Source organism: Myxine glutinosa, chromosome 12 (genome assembly GCF_964187855.1).
Source record: "Myxine glutinosa chromosome 12, kmMyxGlut1.1, whole genome shotgun sequence".
NCBI lineage: Eukaryota > Metazoa > Chordata > Myxini > Myxiniformes > Myxinidae > Myxine > Myxine glutinosa.
In genome coordinates, this window is record NC_136272.1 from 43403612 (window position 1) to 43418972 (window position 15361).

Genomic DNA, 15361 nt, shown 5'->3' on the forward strand with positions numbered 1-15361 from the left:
GTGCTTGCCAAGGAGTGAGGGTGCTGGCGAGAGTGAGTCGGTCGTAGCACGTGTGCGAGGGAGCACATGGAAGCGTGGTGTGGTGAGTGTTACGGAGGGTGTGACGGGAGAGTGTGCGCAAGAGTGTGCGCAAGAAAGGTGTGTGACGGACAGGTGCATGGGGAAAGAGTGCGCTGTCAAAGGCAAGGAAGAATGCACACCTGTGGTGAGTGTTACAGAGGGTGTAACGGGAGAGCGTGCGCGAGAAAGGTGTGTGACGGACAGGTGCATGAGGAAAGAGTGCGCTGTCAAGAGTAAGGGTGAGTGCGCTGTTAAGAATGGAGGTGAGAGTAGTGAGAGTGACAAGGAGCGTGAGTTGGTTGTGACAGGTGAGAAAGGAAGCACACCTGGAATGGTAGAGCGTGAGTGGGAATGCACGCTGGAGTTGGTGGTGAGGCACGTGGTTGGGTGTGCGAATGAGAGCACACCTGTGATTGTCACAGAGGAGGTGACCGAGGAGGGGGCGCGAAGAGGTGTGTTGGTGAGGTGTGCTACCAACGAATGTGTGCCAAAGTGTTCGGTGGTCAGGTGTGTGACCAAGGCTGTGAGTGGAATGGGTGTACCTGGGTGTGTAAGGAAAGGTAGCATGGGCACGGCTGGATGTGTGAGCAAGGAACGGGCTGCGGGGTGTAAGCATGCAGGTGAGGCATCGAAGGTAACCGGGTTAGAGGTTAGGTCGACTTTTAGCCGAATCGGGCCCTCGGTGCGTGCCGGGCCTCGCTTGGAACGGCCGCGTCCAGGCTCCACTAGGTGGAGCGGGCAGCCCGTTAGAAAGGGTCGTCATGGCGACCACTTTTTGGTGAGGCATTCCGGCAGGCCGAGATCGAGCCATGGGATGGCTCCGTGCCAAGATGGTGCGTGGGATCTCGGCCCGGGTAAACCTCCTTCCCTGCACCGAATGCGGGATGTATCCAGCCGCTGGCACAGAACAACCCGCATTCATGGCTTGGCTTTACGAAGCCGGGCTTTGGACAGGAATTGGCGCACCGAGAGGCATTAGTGAGTAAACTGTGTGATGAGGTTAGTGTTTTGGACCCAAAATTAGAGAAAAACAAAATTTGATGATTGGCAAAGGATTGGCAGTAATGATTGGCAGATGATGGGTAGTGATTGGCAAATTTTTGATTTGTTGAAATTTGATGTGCAAAATTGGTAGTGAGCGATGAGCCCGGTGGGTAAGGGTGGCATCCCTGCCACCCTTCCCAGTGGGGCAAATGCGCTATAGATTATGGGGTGTATGGCAGTGAAAACTAGCCCGGGTGGGTTAGGATATTGATAGGGATCTAGCGAAGATGACATTAGGTAACGTTAAGTTTAGTTAGTGACTGATACCTGTAGTGGGGACGCAGGTAGATTAGTGTGGATTATAATGACGAGGGAGCGCAATAGTTTAAAGGGACGACTGGGAAGCGCAAGTTTCAGAGGGGAGTAGTTAGATGAGATGATGCTGTGTGAGAACTGGAGCAGTGTATGAGTAGTGAGTGTTGTGGATCAGCGCGAATGCGCTTGGGGAGAGAAGGGTGCAGGTGGCACCAGGTGTGAGAGCACAGGTGTGCAAGTACAGGTGTGTGGAATATATGGAGCAGAGAATGAGTGGTGTGGAGAGAGTTGGAGTAAGTGGTACGGAGTGGTGTGCATGGTGCGAAGGTGTGGATGGGGGAAGAGTGGACCCCTTTCACGAGTACCCGGGGCGGGTAGTGTAAGTGTTAGGTAGAGGGTATAGGTAAATTGTGGTTGGATATTGGCATTTGTGGTGCGGTTGCAGAATGGTATTGTGGATGGGTGCATTAGTGTCGTGGAAATGGCTGGGCGTGTAGCCTGTTAGTGTGTGTAGTTGGTTTGGGCACTCCACCACTGTGAGGATGTCGGCCAGGTGAGGCCGCAGGTGGGCTCTGGGAGCCGGTAGAGTTGTGGATGGGGCCCGAGGATCCGGAGGACGGACCCGGGTAGCCCAGTGCCAGAGAGGGCACCGAAAGGGGAGAGCGCCAGAGGGCTTTCCCCAGGTAGTTAGGTTAGGGTAAGGAGCAGGTAAGCTCGGGTGGCAACTACGGTGGTGGAGGTGTGCAGGTGGGTAGACCTGCTGGGAGAGCTACACGTCGCGGCCCAGAAATTGTGCGAGGGCACCGGGAGATGAATCGGGGGAGTGAGACCCCAAATTGAAAAGCACCACAGTTTGGTCAATGGGAATTGGTTTTTAGAACCCATAGTGTAAGAGGGCCAATGGTTTGGCCGGAGAAAGACCCCGGGTAATGTAAAGTTGTTAAAGTCATTTAGGAAATAGTTAGGATTGATGAACCTGTCGCACCATACGCAGCCACTTACCTGTGGTGATGATGATGACTCCACACCTGTGTTTTCTTTGTTTTGGTGCAGGAAATGAGAATTGCTGTTGGATTTGTGAGACGCATCACGACGTGGATGAGACATTGGGGTGATTCCATCTCTCCCTCCCTAGGAGGGACTGATGATGAATTGGTGATAGCAAATTATGATGTTGAGTTGGAGATGGCAAATTTTGATGAGAGTTGAAAATGGCAAATTTGATTGGTTAGGAGGGAGAGAAGACGAATTTGGTTTATGGGAGGAACGGGGAAGACAGTAGGGACGTTTGTTGATTTGTAAAGTAGATGTTTATGGGTAGTGTTGTGTTTTGTGGATACAGTAAGGGGTAAGGGAGGGGCCATGTAGGTTACTTGGTGGGGGGGGGGGGCGTACGGTAGGAACGTACCTGTCTCACCTGGTTCCCATGTGCCCCCAGTGTGCATTACCTTGCATTGCGTGCACTTTTGCGCCCTTACCACCTTACTCACTTGTCTTGTTCTTTTGTCTCCCACCTCCGAGGATCTGGCTTTGGGGTAGAGAGAGAGGAGAGAGAGGTGCTGGCGCCGCAGTTGTGGGCCTGCACTTTCGCTGCTTGCTGCTGGGATCGATACACCATATGGACCGCAATGTTTGTGGCCACCCACAATGGACCGCAGTTCTTTTGCGGCCAAGCACCACCCATTGATGGACCTCTGGGTCAACGTGGCACCTATGCCAAACAGGTGAACCACTAATAGTTGGCCCCCTGACGGCCACAATATAGAAATGGACGCGGTTGGCGCCTTTCTTTATTTTTGAAAGAGGCAAGAAGGCCAAGTGCACCACACGAAGGCAAGACCAGCGGCAGACCATCGGCCGGCTGCGACACCACACCGTGATTTATAGACACTTTATTGGTGCACCGGATGGTGCTGACTGTGTGATGGGGTGGTGCTTTTGATGCTTGGAAGGGGTGCTCTGCACATTATTAAAGGCCGTAGGCCACAGAGCACTCGTGGGTTGGTGTATCGATGCTGGCATGCGTGCTCTCTCTATGCATAACATCTGCATGTGTCCCTCCAAAAACAGGTCCTGGATCGTAGTGTAAATATCAGCGTAGTCTTGTAAATAATGCTCCCTACCGGCTGTATGTTTAGTTTGCGAATTCTTTCCGCAATTCGGTTATCCTGTGGGTGTGTTTCTGTGAGGAGAAGGGTGCAACGTCGCAGGGGGACATATTTACTCATTTGTGAATATCTGTAAAACTGTCGCACTCAGGGTAGAGTTAATAGTAGTGGGAACTACATCTGAGTGCCACACTAAACTAGGTAAAAATTTATCGGGTCGGGACGCCCCGAGGGTAGAGAAGGGTGCAATGTTGCGGATATGGCATTTGGCCTCAATATCCGCTTGTAAATACTCCCCTATTTCCCCAATACTCCCCAACTATCCCCAATCCCCCATTCCCTAGTCCCATTGTCTGTAAACAACACTCTGTAGAACCGACCTTCCCCTTATTCCCCCATTAAATGTCGTGCCCAGGTCCACCGCATCTCACGTAGACAACTTTCGGACATCTTGCTAGTTATTCTTAGTCTATGTCAGTTAAGGACTCGTTTCCATTAATTCTGACTCTTCGTTGCACCAGAATGTGATTATATGGCACCAGTAGTGAGTTTAGGACCTTCCCAAACCTCCTCCCATCTTCTTCCCCAAACAACAACTACAACTACAACTACAAACAACAACTACAACAACGGCGCTGCGCGGGGGAGTGTGCGTCCTCACACCGGCTCGGTTAGCCGCCATTGACGATGCGCTCCGGCGGGGTTACCACGAAGGGGCTCCTTGTCAGCCCCTCGTCAAGGGTGGAGCCGGTAACCCCCCCCCGCACGCACCCAATGAGAAGCAACGTGCCGATTCCAGCTGGGGCGGAGCTAACGAGCCGAGGGCGTGTCACTCACCGCCGGATATACGAAGCGACTCACCGGACGTGACGTCAGATGCGCCCCCAGCTTGAGCAGACAAGACGCCACCTCGAGCGCTGTGAGACCTCCTGCATCTTTTGGACCGGGTCGATCCTGCCCTGAGCCCAGGTGCACCTGGAGCGATCGATTCTGCCTTTCCTTGCCATCAATCCCCGTGTGAGTCAGTTTTGTCCTGTTTATCTGTCGTCTGTCAGGGAATAAGATAAGTGTGTCTAAGTGCCTATCTTTCTATGATGTCCCTCTTGTAGTTGTAATCTAACCTTCCGCCTTAATATAACCTCCTCCGGAGGTCTTGAGAACTGAACCCTTGGTGTCGTGTCATTTTAATCCAGCCGTGTGTCTTTTCCTTCATTGACCTAGCGTAGCGCGACTCGGCAACGTTCGAGCATAATCGGGTAAACTGTGCAGACGTGGTCATACCAAACCGCTCGGTAAACTAACATCCACAACCGCGTCTGTAACAATATATATATATATATTGTTATAGATCGCGGTTAGGATGTTATAGACCGAGCGGTGGTTTAAAACCGCGACCTAACAAAACTCACCCGATTCACCCAGACTTTGGCCGGATCGCACCGCAGCTGCTCAATGAGGGGAAAAGACAAAAACGACGAATGCAAAGAGGAAAAGGAATAAAACGAGAAGACGTACAGACGAGTAATGGGTTTTATTATTTACACACACAAGCAAAAAGGAGCAATCAAGTTTTATTTACAACACATAAGACGCAGGTGACACAGTGCAAATTTAGCTTACCTACAGGCTTAACTTATCCCAGGACAGAACAAACAGAACGCTGACTCACGCGGGGGATGCCAGGAATGGCAGAAGGTGGATGGCTGGAGGGAGAGGGAGAGGTCCAAGGGGGGTCCCGCAGCACAACCGGCGCGTTCAGCAGCCGCCGTTCCTCTTTGGCCCTGCTCCAAACCGCCGTTCAGGCCCCCTTTGGCGGCTGGGTGGTCTTGCGGCTGCGGCCTCCGTCCGCTGCGTTCCCAGGACTTGTCTCACTCGCTTTTCACCACCGACTCCTCACCACCGCAACCAACTGTGACCACTGACCCTCCTTTTGCAACCGACTCAGACCAACTCTTCTCTCTCTCTTTCTCGGTGCGACCAACTCCTCCTCTCTCTCTCTTTCTCCGACCAACCCAGAGTGCATCTTTCTTTCTTCTTCTCTTCTCTTCTCATCTCATGGCTCATGCTCATCTCCAAGGCCTCTCTCATAAAGCAGTCCCTTACAGTCGCTTTTATCACCTCCAGCGAAATCAAGCCGCCGACTCCGAGGGCACACCTACCGGGTCACTCACCGCGGCCCTGGTTGGTCGCGCGACCCTCGGGCTCCGCCCCGGACGACGACGGGCGGGCGCGCCCCTCCCCTCCTCTGACGAGGTGGAGACACGCCTTTCTTCCCTGACTCGAGCCTCGTGGTCAATGGCGGCTATTGGAGGGGAGGTGATTGGGAATCGAGGCTCAGCAATGACGAGAGGGGATGTAATATGGCAATCGAGGGTCGGCAATCACGAAAGGGGGGATGTGAAGGAAATGGGGATTTTTGGGGATGGGAATGGAAGGGGATCTATTCTCTTTCACTGGTGCAATGGAGTATTTCAATTAATGGGAGACACAGCCTTATCTTAAAACACAGAATAAGATATAACTATCGAACATGAATATCCTATGATTGGCTGACGTGTATGCTTGTGGACTATGGGACGCCCTTTTGATCTTACACAGCTCCGGAGGCAGGAGGCACAGCACAACAACAATAATAATAATCATACAGCACACAATAAAAAAAAATATATGCAGTCCTCATATCCACAACAATATATATATATATATATATACATATATGAGGGCCAGTCAATAGGTAACCTTAAAATGGCGATATAAATTTGTGAATGTAATGTGTGTTGTTGTAGACGACATATGTTATATCTATGGGTAAGAGTCATGTTTTGCCTGTTTTAGATCTGGCAACATTGATCGTATGACGTCAGTAGAGCAGTTCCAAGATGGCGGCTCCCTTAGGAGCATGCACCAGGGAGGAGCAACGTTCTGTCATCAGATTCTTGGAAAGTGAGGGTGTGAACCCCAGTGAAATCCATTGCAGAATGAAGATGCAATATGGTGACGCATGTTTATCGCTGCAGCAGGTATACGACTGGGACAAGAAGTTTAAAAGTGGAGTGTCCAGTGTGGCAGACGCTGCTCGCTTGGGCTGGCCTCACACAGCCGATACACCAGAAATGGCTGCAGGAGTTGAGCATGTGCTGAAGGAAAACCGTCGCATTACGCTGGATAAAGGGGTTTTCCGAATTGAACATTACGCATGGTTCAGCACACCATATCATTCACAACGTGCTGGGGTTCTGCAAAGTGTCTGCAAGGTGGGTTCCCAGACAACTCACACCCGAACTGAAAGAACTGTGAGTGGACGCATGTGAAAAACTTCTGTGACGTTACGAAACAGAAGGCGACGCTTTCTTACAGCGCGTAGTGACTGGGGATGAAAGCTGGGTCCACTACTTTCAGCCAGAAACAAAGAGGGCAAGCAAAGAGTGGCGCCATTCAACTGCGCCAAAGCCCAAAAAATTCCGCACACAGACGTCCGCTGGAAAAGTGATGCTAAAGCTCTTCTGGGATATCCGAGGCTCACTTGTAGACCATTACATGCCCAGAGGGACCACAGTCACCAGTGCATCACACTGCGACCTCCTTAAAAATCATCTGAAACCAGCAATCAGATCAAAACGTCGTGGACTACTCACTACCGGTGTTTTGCTCCAGCATGACAATGCTCGGCCCCCTGCCCGTGCTACAGCTCCAACAATCGAGGACCTGCATTTTGAGTGTCTTCCTCATCCACCCTACTCGCCAGACTTTGCCCCTTCGGATTATATTAGTAAAGCGCTGGGAAAAAACGCATTGAACACAATGCAGATTATGTTGAAAAATAACACAGTTGTTACACACGTTCATGCAATAAACAAGTTGTGAAAAATATTTTAAGGTTACTTATTGACTGCCGCTCGTATATTTACATAAACATACATACACAGATATATGTAGAAGACGGAATCAGCTCATTGGCATAATGTAAGTGAAAATAGTCCAATTTAAAAATAACGATTATCCAGCTTATTATTGTCTCAAACAATTTTTTTTGGTGCTAATAGTAATAGGCAGGCATTACATCCTCTTAAACATGTATCTTAAAAATTTTCCATGATTGTATCACTTTAAGTCTGTTTCTGATGTATGCTCCCTTTCCATCCCTTCCCTCTTCAAAAGGCACCACAGTGACTCCGCTCTTGAGAAGGCCGAATGCTTAAATTATGTGTTTGTTTCCAAATCTTGTGTCCGTAATCCCTTGCTCTCTGTTCCCACTACCTGGACACCCTTCTGTTGGTGTTTCCCTGCGAATAAATAGTTCCATTTGTTATATTGTGTCCCAATCCATTGTGTTCTTGATCTTTCATGAGCTTCGATTTTGTATGCAAAAAAAATATTTAATTTATAGGTTTATCTTGAAAATACATTTATCGTTAATTTATTTCCCACTGGTGGAAATGGGCACACATACCTGACTGAGCGACATCGGAGATTGCAACGCCTTGCTCCTTGGCCATGAACCCGAGCACAGAAAACACGAGGAAGCCAGCAAACACGCTTGTGGCGCTGTTGATGATCGCCAGGATTATGGAGTTTCTGTGTAATGGAAGATTGCATAAACTTCATTCTATCACAGCAACTCCTAACCTTTTTGCATTCTTGAGAAAACATTCATGATTTAGTACAGTGTTTCATTTTAAATTGGATTTGACCCATGCCCATTTGCCCTGTGCAACATTTTCCCATTGCAGCTCTATTGCATGCTGTTGATCACTTCATTCCCGAGCTCTCAGGACAATCAGGCCGTCGGGAAAAAATCTGTCAGAGGTTTGAAAATATTTGGTGGCAAAAAATTTTTTGACAACCTGGAAATTTGACAAGCGGCAAGTCGGGGGTGGCCATCCCAGCTTAGTGCAACGTTTGCATGCCCACCCCAAGTTCAACCATCAAGTTTGAAATCATTCCATCCGACAAACAAACAGACATATGTTTCAGCACAATTCCCCCACAGGCCACATCTTTGATGACTCGTTTTCATGATACTATTTAACACAGAAATGGCATATTTGAGAATGATTTGTACAACTAACTTCCCGAAGTTTTTTTTTGTTTTGTTTTCACCAATAACTTCCAGTTTTCAAGTTAAACTGCCCAGTGTCTATGATGTCTTTAGTTTTCTTATGTATCATTATCTTATGATAACCTACTTACTTACATACCTGGTGTACCTGGTGTTGGCCTAATGGTTAGGGTGGTGGGCTTGGGATCCTAAGGTCCAGAGTTTGAATCCCGTTCAGCGATTGAAGTAATACCAGGTGGGGTTGACTCAGCCTGTCATCCTTCCGAGGTCGGTGAAATGAGTACCAGGGCACTTGGACCTCCCAAGGAGGTTGGTGGCAGGATTTGCACCTCATTCTGTAGCACACAGAGTGGTGTGTGTCGGTATGGTGCTGATGAGTCGTCCAAGGACGCAGTGACGTGCTGATCCAGCGTACGCTCCCATATATATATATATATATATATATATATATATATATATATATATATATATATATATATATGTATATATATATATATATATGTATATATATGTATATATATGTAGTCGCGTGATTCCCCTCGGTGAAGACCGGGAAATCACGGATAGCAATCGAGCGTTACTTCGAGGTGTTGTTCAAAAGCGGATTTATTATAATCGACGCGTGAGAGGAAGAGAGAAGAAGAAGAAGCTGGAAGCTTTTACCTTATGTGATCCCCGGGCAGTCTTCAAACCTGCAAAAAGTAACTCAAACGAAAACAGGATTTAAAATGTACAAAAATAACAGGTTTATTTAACGGAACCCGATAACAAGGAAACGCGCCGGTGAACTAGATGTCCTAAAATGGAGCGCTCCCACACCAGACGTATAATACACACAAGGGAAGAATATATGAAAATAAAGCGCCGTGTGTGTGTGGGCTTAGCTCAACCACTCGGGTCTCGTCGGGGATGGCGTCGGCCCTGTGTGCGCAGTCCAGACGCGGCTCCGTGCGTGCCAAAACGTCTTGGAACCAAGAAGGCCTCGACTCGCCCTTGTTCGCTCTGCCCCGGTGAAGGCCTCCCACACGAAGCAAACGAGCGTGCAGCCCACTTGCTCTGCCGTGCAATGTCCTCGCAAATTCGGCACGGAACTGCGATGCACCCAAGTCCCAACGTCCGTATCAGAAGGGAGAGAGGGTCGAGGGTGAAGGAAGGCTTGAGGGCAAGAGGTCAGAGTAGAGGAATCGTGAGGGCAGTAGTGAACGAGGTCCGGGCACTAAGAGATCCAAAAACGAGAGGGGAAAATGCCGGCCAGCCATGGTTTTTACATCCTATCTCTTGATGTCATCGGTCCTCCCTTCCAATCAGTCCATCGCCTCTCAACCTCTAGAATGTTCTTCCCACGTCAATCCTTCAACATTGGCCGAGCGCTTCGCGCTCTCCTCCTCATGCCATCGGTCGGTGGCCAATCAGTCCATCACTTCCTTCTACCAATCAACGGGTCGCTCCTTGCTCTGCCCCATGCCAATCACAAGTCCTTCATTACTCTGGCCTTTCATTGATGTGATCTCCCCATCAAACCCCCTCGACCAATCCGTCGCGAGGTGGGCATGGCCTCAGCCTGCCTGAGCAATGTTTTATCGCCATGTTGGCACAATGCATGGCGCTTCCTGCCTGCACTTCCGGTGAGTTTTATTGTGGGGGAAATTTAATTAGTATGTGTTGTGCTATTGGGCCTGCCTAGTGTCTATTGGTGTAATGCCATAAGGGACAATGGATGAATCACAATGTCTCACACACAGGGGAATTAGCATAATCCCTATGATAATTAGCACAAGGCCATCCTCGTATGACCACAAATATACAAGCTTAAACCGACATCCGGGCTAAACAGTTCCTCTACTTATGTACATCAAAATGGTTCATCTTCTTCATGACAGTCGGAGCATGATACCTACACAGATCTACCTGATCTATATATCACTCTACCCCAAAATTCATAACAATATATATATACATATATATATATATATATATATATATATATATATATATATATATATATATATATATATATATATATATATAACCTACATCGATGATATTTTTGGTTTTATTATGATAATTCCACTCTTACTCACATAAATCACGTGATACTCAAGTGATACTCACGTAAAATTAAAGACATGTTAGGGTGGCCATTCCAGCTTTGTAGATCGTTCCTATGCATACCCCGAGTACAACCACCTAGGTTCAACGCATTTCGTCCCACAAACAGACACATATTTCGACGGTTCGTCTCCTTCCCCACACACATCTACAATGACTATAGTTTTCATTATACTATAACAAAGAATTGGCATATTTTAGAATGAACCGCGACTTGTAATACACTCTCTCAACACCGGGGGCGACGTTACACAATACACATCATAGAGAATTTGCATTGTCATCTTTCCCTTCCCCTCCCGAACCCAATGACAAAAAAATACTTTAATGCCGAAAACTTTTACGGGTAGACCCCAAGTACAACCACCAAATTTCAACTCATTTCGCCCAGCGGTTTAGGAGTGCATACAAGTCAAACACACAAGCGCACACACCAAACTACATATCGTATTGTTGCGGCCATGGAAATGGACCCCAAGCATTCAGAGAACCGTAGTAATTCCCAGAATTAGATGTGTCTTTAATTTGTGTGTCGAATAGACTTCCCGCTCGTGGTTTATAGGGACAGGGGAGGAAAATTGCGTTGTGAGTTTAGCGTGTTTCATTCCCTGAGTAATGTCCCCCGACTTTCCAATTTTTAGTCCAACAATCCATCTTTCAAACCCTCTTTAATCCCTCCATCTATCAAACTGTGGCGGACACAAAAGCCCACTGGCGTGGTGACATCATTCCACGCACCAAGTGGGCGGTGGCCACGTCCGAGGGGTAGGCGTGGCCTCATGAGAGACACCGGGCGCCCAGCCCGGAGCGGTACAGTGTTACAGTGTAGTCTTGAATAAAGGCGTTTATATGTTACCGCTTGTCCGCTTCCTCCTTGCTCACAAGCAGCGCGCGTAACGCCGCGCTTTATTGGTGACCCTCGACGTTGGATCTGCCGGAGCGATCCTTCCACACGCGACGCCATCGCCATGGCCGCCTTCGTCAAACTTCCGGAATTTTGGGAGGCTCAGGCCGAAGTCTGGTTCGTCCAGGCCGAAGCCCAATTTCAGCTTCGGCACCTCACCGGCGATGACACGCGCTACTGCCACGTCGTCGCCTCCCTCGGGCCCGGCACGGCCGCTCGAGTTGTGTCCGTCCTTCGCCACCCACCGGACGGCCACAAGTACGAGGCACTCAAGCGGCTACTCCTAGCCACGTTCAGACTCACGGACGACGCACGGGCCGACCGCCTCCTGGATCTCCCCGAGCTCGGTGAGACGCGCCCGTCGGTCTGAATGGACCATATGCTGTCACTGTTGGGCGACGAAGCCCCCGGTTCGCTATTCCGGGCGCTTTTCCGTCGCCAACTTCCAGCGCAGGTTCGCCTCGCGTTGGCCGGGACCGGGCTAACGGAACCCCGAGCATTGGCGGCCGAGGCGGACAAGTACTTCGCCGCTTCGGACACGCGGGCGAGCGTTGGCGTGGCCGTCACGGCCTTCGACGCTGCTGTTCCACAGCATCATCTTCTACAGCACGCTGATGTTCCACAGCATCATCTTCTACAGCACGCTGATGTTCCACAGCATCAACTTCTACAGCACGCTGTGGTTCAGCAGCATGCTGATACGCACCTCGTGAACGCCGCCACGCCCCGCCCACCGCCGCGGCGAAAACCGCCACCGCGGGGAAACCCGTCGACTCCACCGGCCTGGCGGAGCCAGCCGCGCTCCTCCAGCTCCACCACCTGGTGCTGGTTCCACGCCAAGTTCGGCCACGAAGCTCGGCGGTGTCATCCGCCGTGCTCCTTCAACGGGTCGGGAAACGCCCGGGCCGGCGCTCAATTGTGGCGATGAGCGCCGGCCGTTCGAGCAGCCTGCTGTTCATAACGGACACCTTCTCCGGGCGCCGTTACCTGTGCGACACGGGAGCACAGGTGAGTGTCATTCCCGCCGGCATGTCAGACAAGCACGCCGCGGGTGGGGGCCCCGCGCTGCTTGCCGCGAACGGGACGCCCATCCGTACGTACGGAAAACGCTGCCTCTCTCTGCGGTTTGGAGGGCAGGTTTTCCGATGGACGTTCGTCACCGCCGACGTGCCCATGGCACTGCTTGGCGCGGACTTCCTGTGCGCTAATGGGCTCCTGGTCGACGTCAAGCGCAGACGGCTTGTCCAGGCCGAGACGTTCAGCTCGCTCGCATGTGCGTTGCCCAGCTCAACGAGCGGCTTGCCAAGCGGCTTGCCGAACGATTCGGTTCCGGCCACGTTGGTCTGTACGCTTCCGGCAGCGGACGCATTCACCCGCCTCCTCGCCGGTTTCCCGGCCCTCACGCGGCCCACCTTCTCGGCGGGGGCCGTCAAGCACGGGGTGGCCCATCACATCCCCACCGTCGGGCCACCGGTCTACGCCCGGGCACGCCGCCTCGAGCCGACGAAGCTGGCGGTGGCAAAAGCGGAGTTCGCTACCCTGGAGCGACTCGGCATCGTTCGGCGCTCAGAGAGCACTTGGGCGTCGCCGCTGCACATCGTGCCGAAGCCCGGCGGGGGATGGCGACCGTGCGGGGACTATCGCCGTCTCAATGACGCCACGACTCCCGACCGCTACCCCGTCCCCCACATTCAGGACTTTTCCGCCCGTTTGGCGGGCAGGTCCTTCTTCTCGAAGGTGGACCTCATACGCGGCTACCATCAGGTCCCCGTCAGGCCGGAGGACGTCCCGAAGACGGCGGTCATCACGCCATTCGGACTCTTCGAGTTCCTGCGCATGCCCTTCGGTCTGAAGAATGCGGCTCAGGCGTTCCAGCGACTGATGGACAGCGTCCTGCGCGACTTGGATTTTGTCTACGTCTACCTGGACGATATCCTCGTCGCCAGCGCGTCCCGAGAAGAGCACCTACGCCACCTCCGCACGCTCTTCGAACGCCTGGGCCAGCATGGCCTGATTGTGAACCCCGCAAAGTGCCGGTTCGGCGCCGCCACAATCGATTTTCTGGGGCACCGTGTCACCAGGCACGGAGCCGTCCCCCTGCCGGCCAAGGTGGAGGCGGTGAAGGGGTTTCCGCGCCCCCGCACGATCAGAGGGCTGCAGGAGTTCCTGGGCATGGTGAACTTTTACCATCGGTTCCTGCCCCGTATCGCCCAGCTCCTGCGCCCCCTGCACGAAGCTCTCCGAGGTAAGCCGGGCAAAGGCGACGTTACCTGGACCGAGCAGATGCACACGGCGTTCACGGGCGCGAAGCTCGCCTTGGCTAACGCCACCATGCTCGCGCACCCGGCGCCCGATGCACCGATCGCCCTCACCACCGATGCCTCGGACTACGCGGTGGGCGCGGTGCACGAGCAATGGGTGCGTGGAGCTTGGCAACCGCTGGCGTTCTTTAGCCGGCAGCTTCGCCCGCCCGAACGCCGTTACAGTACCTTCGACCGCGAGTTGCTCGGACTTCACTTGGCGGTCAGGCACTTCCGCCATCTGCTCGAGGGCCGGGCGTTCACTGCCTTCGTCGACCACAAGCCGCTGATCTTCGCGATGGGCAAGGTCACCGAGCCGTGGTCGGCCCGGCAGCAGCGTCACCTCTCGGCCGTGTCCGAGTACACGACGGACATCCAGCACGTCGCGGGGAAGGACAACCCGGTGGCGGATTGCCTTTCCCGGGCCGTCGCCCACGCAGTCCACCTCGGCATCGACTATGCCCGGATGGCAGCGGACCAGGCCGCTGACCCCGACGTCCAGGCCTTGCGGACCGCCGTCACGGGCCTCCGCGTCACCGAGGTGCCGTTCGACGGCGCGGGCGCGGCCCTCTTGTGCGACGTCTCCCTCGGGCGTCCTCGCCCCATTGTGCCCGCGGGCTGGCAGCGCCAGGTGTTTGACGCCATCCACGGCCTGTCCCACCCGGGCGCGAGGGCCTCCCAAAGGCTGATCGCCGACAAGTTCGTCTGGCATGGCCTCCGGAAGGCCGTCCGCGGCTGGGCCAGGACATGCCTCGCGTGCCAGCGCGCCAAGGTGCACCGGCACACCCAGGCCCCGTTGGCCCCGTTCACGGTGCCGGAACGCCGGTTTGACCACGTCCACGTGGACCTGGTGGGACCTCTGCCCCCCTCGCGGGGTTTCACCCACGTCCTCACCATGGTGGACCGCACCACCCGGTGGCCGGAGGCCGTGCCCTTGGCGTCGACAACGGCGGCCGATGTCGCGCAGGCTTTCATCGCCACCTGGGTCGCCCGGTTCGGCGCCCCCTCAGACATCTCATCCGACCGCGGCCCCCAGTTCACCTCGGAGCTCTGGGGGGCGGTTGCGCAGGGGCTCGGGGTCCGGCTGCACCGAACCACGGCCTACCACCCCCAGGCTAACGGCCTGTGTGAGCGATTTCACCGCTCATTGAAGGCCGCGCTCCGGGCCACCCTCCGCGACGGCGGCTGGGTCGACAGGCTCCCCTGGGTCCTGCTGGGCCTCCGGACGGCGCCCAAGGAGGACCTGCGCGCATCCGCGGCGGAGTTGGTCTTCGGGCAACCGCTGCGGGTGCCGGGCGAGTTCCTCCTCGACTCCACGGCACCATGGTCCGCGGCACAGCAGCGCTCCGCTCTGCAAGAGACCGCCCAGAGGTTCGCCCCGGTGCCAACGGCATGCCACGGGCACCCACCGACGCACGTCGCCCCGGAGCTTCGCACGGCGGAGTACGTCTTCGTCCGCCACGATGCCCATCGGACACCACTGCGGCCCCCGTACGACGGGCCTTTCCGCGTGCTGGAGACC

The 15361-nt window shown here is 53.3% G+C and overlaps 1 protein-coding gene across 3 annotated transcripts in view; it reads right to left on the reverse strand.

Annotated features, from left to right (window-relative positions):
* Positions 1-15361, reverse strand: part of LOC137437895 (sodium- and chloride-dependent creatine transporter 1-like) — a 115437-nt gene that overhangs the window by 57686 nt on the left and 42390 nt on the right. For all 3 annotated transcript variants that reach the window (XR_013621086.1, XM_068132607.2, XM_078766766.1), the window contains exon 8: positions 7918-8042. Coding sequence is in view for 2 of the 3 variants with exons in the window: in XM_068132607.2 (XP_067988708.1) it covers positions 7918-8042 (125 nt within the window). In the remaining variant the exon portion in view is untranslated. The remainder of the gene's footprint in view (positions 1-7917; positions 8043-15361) is intronic.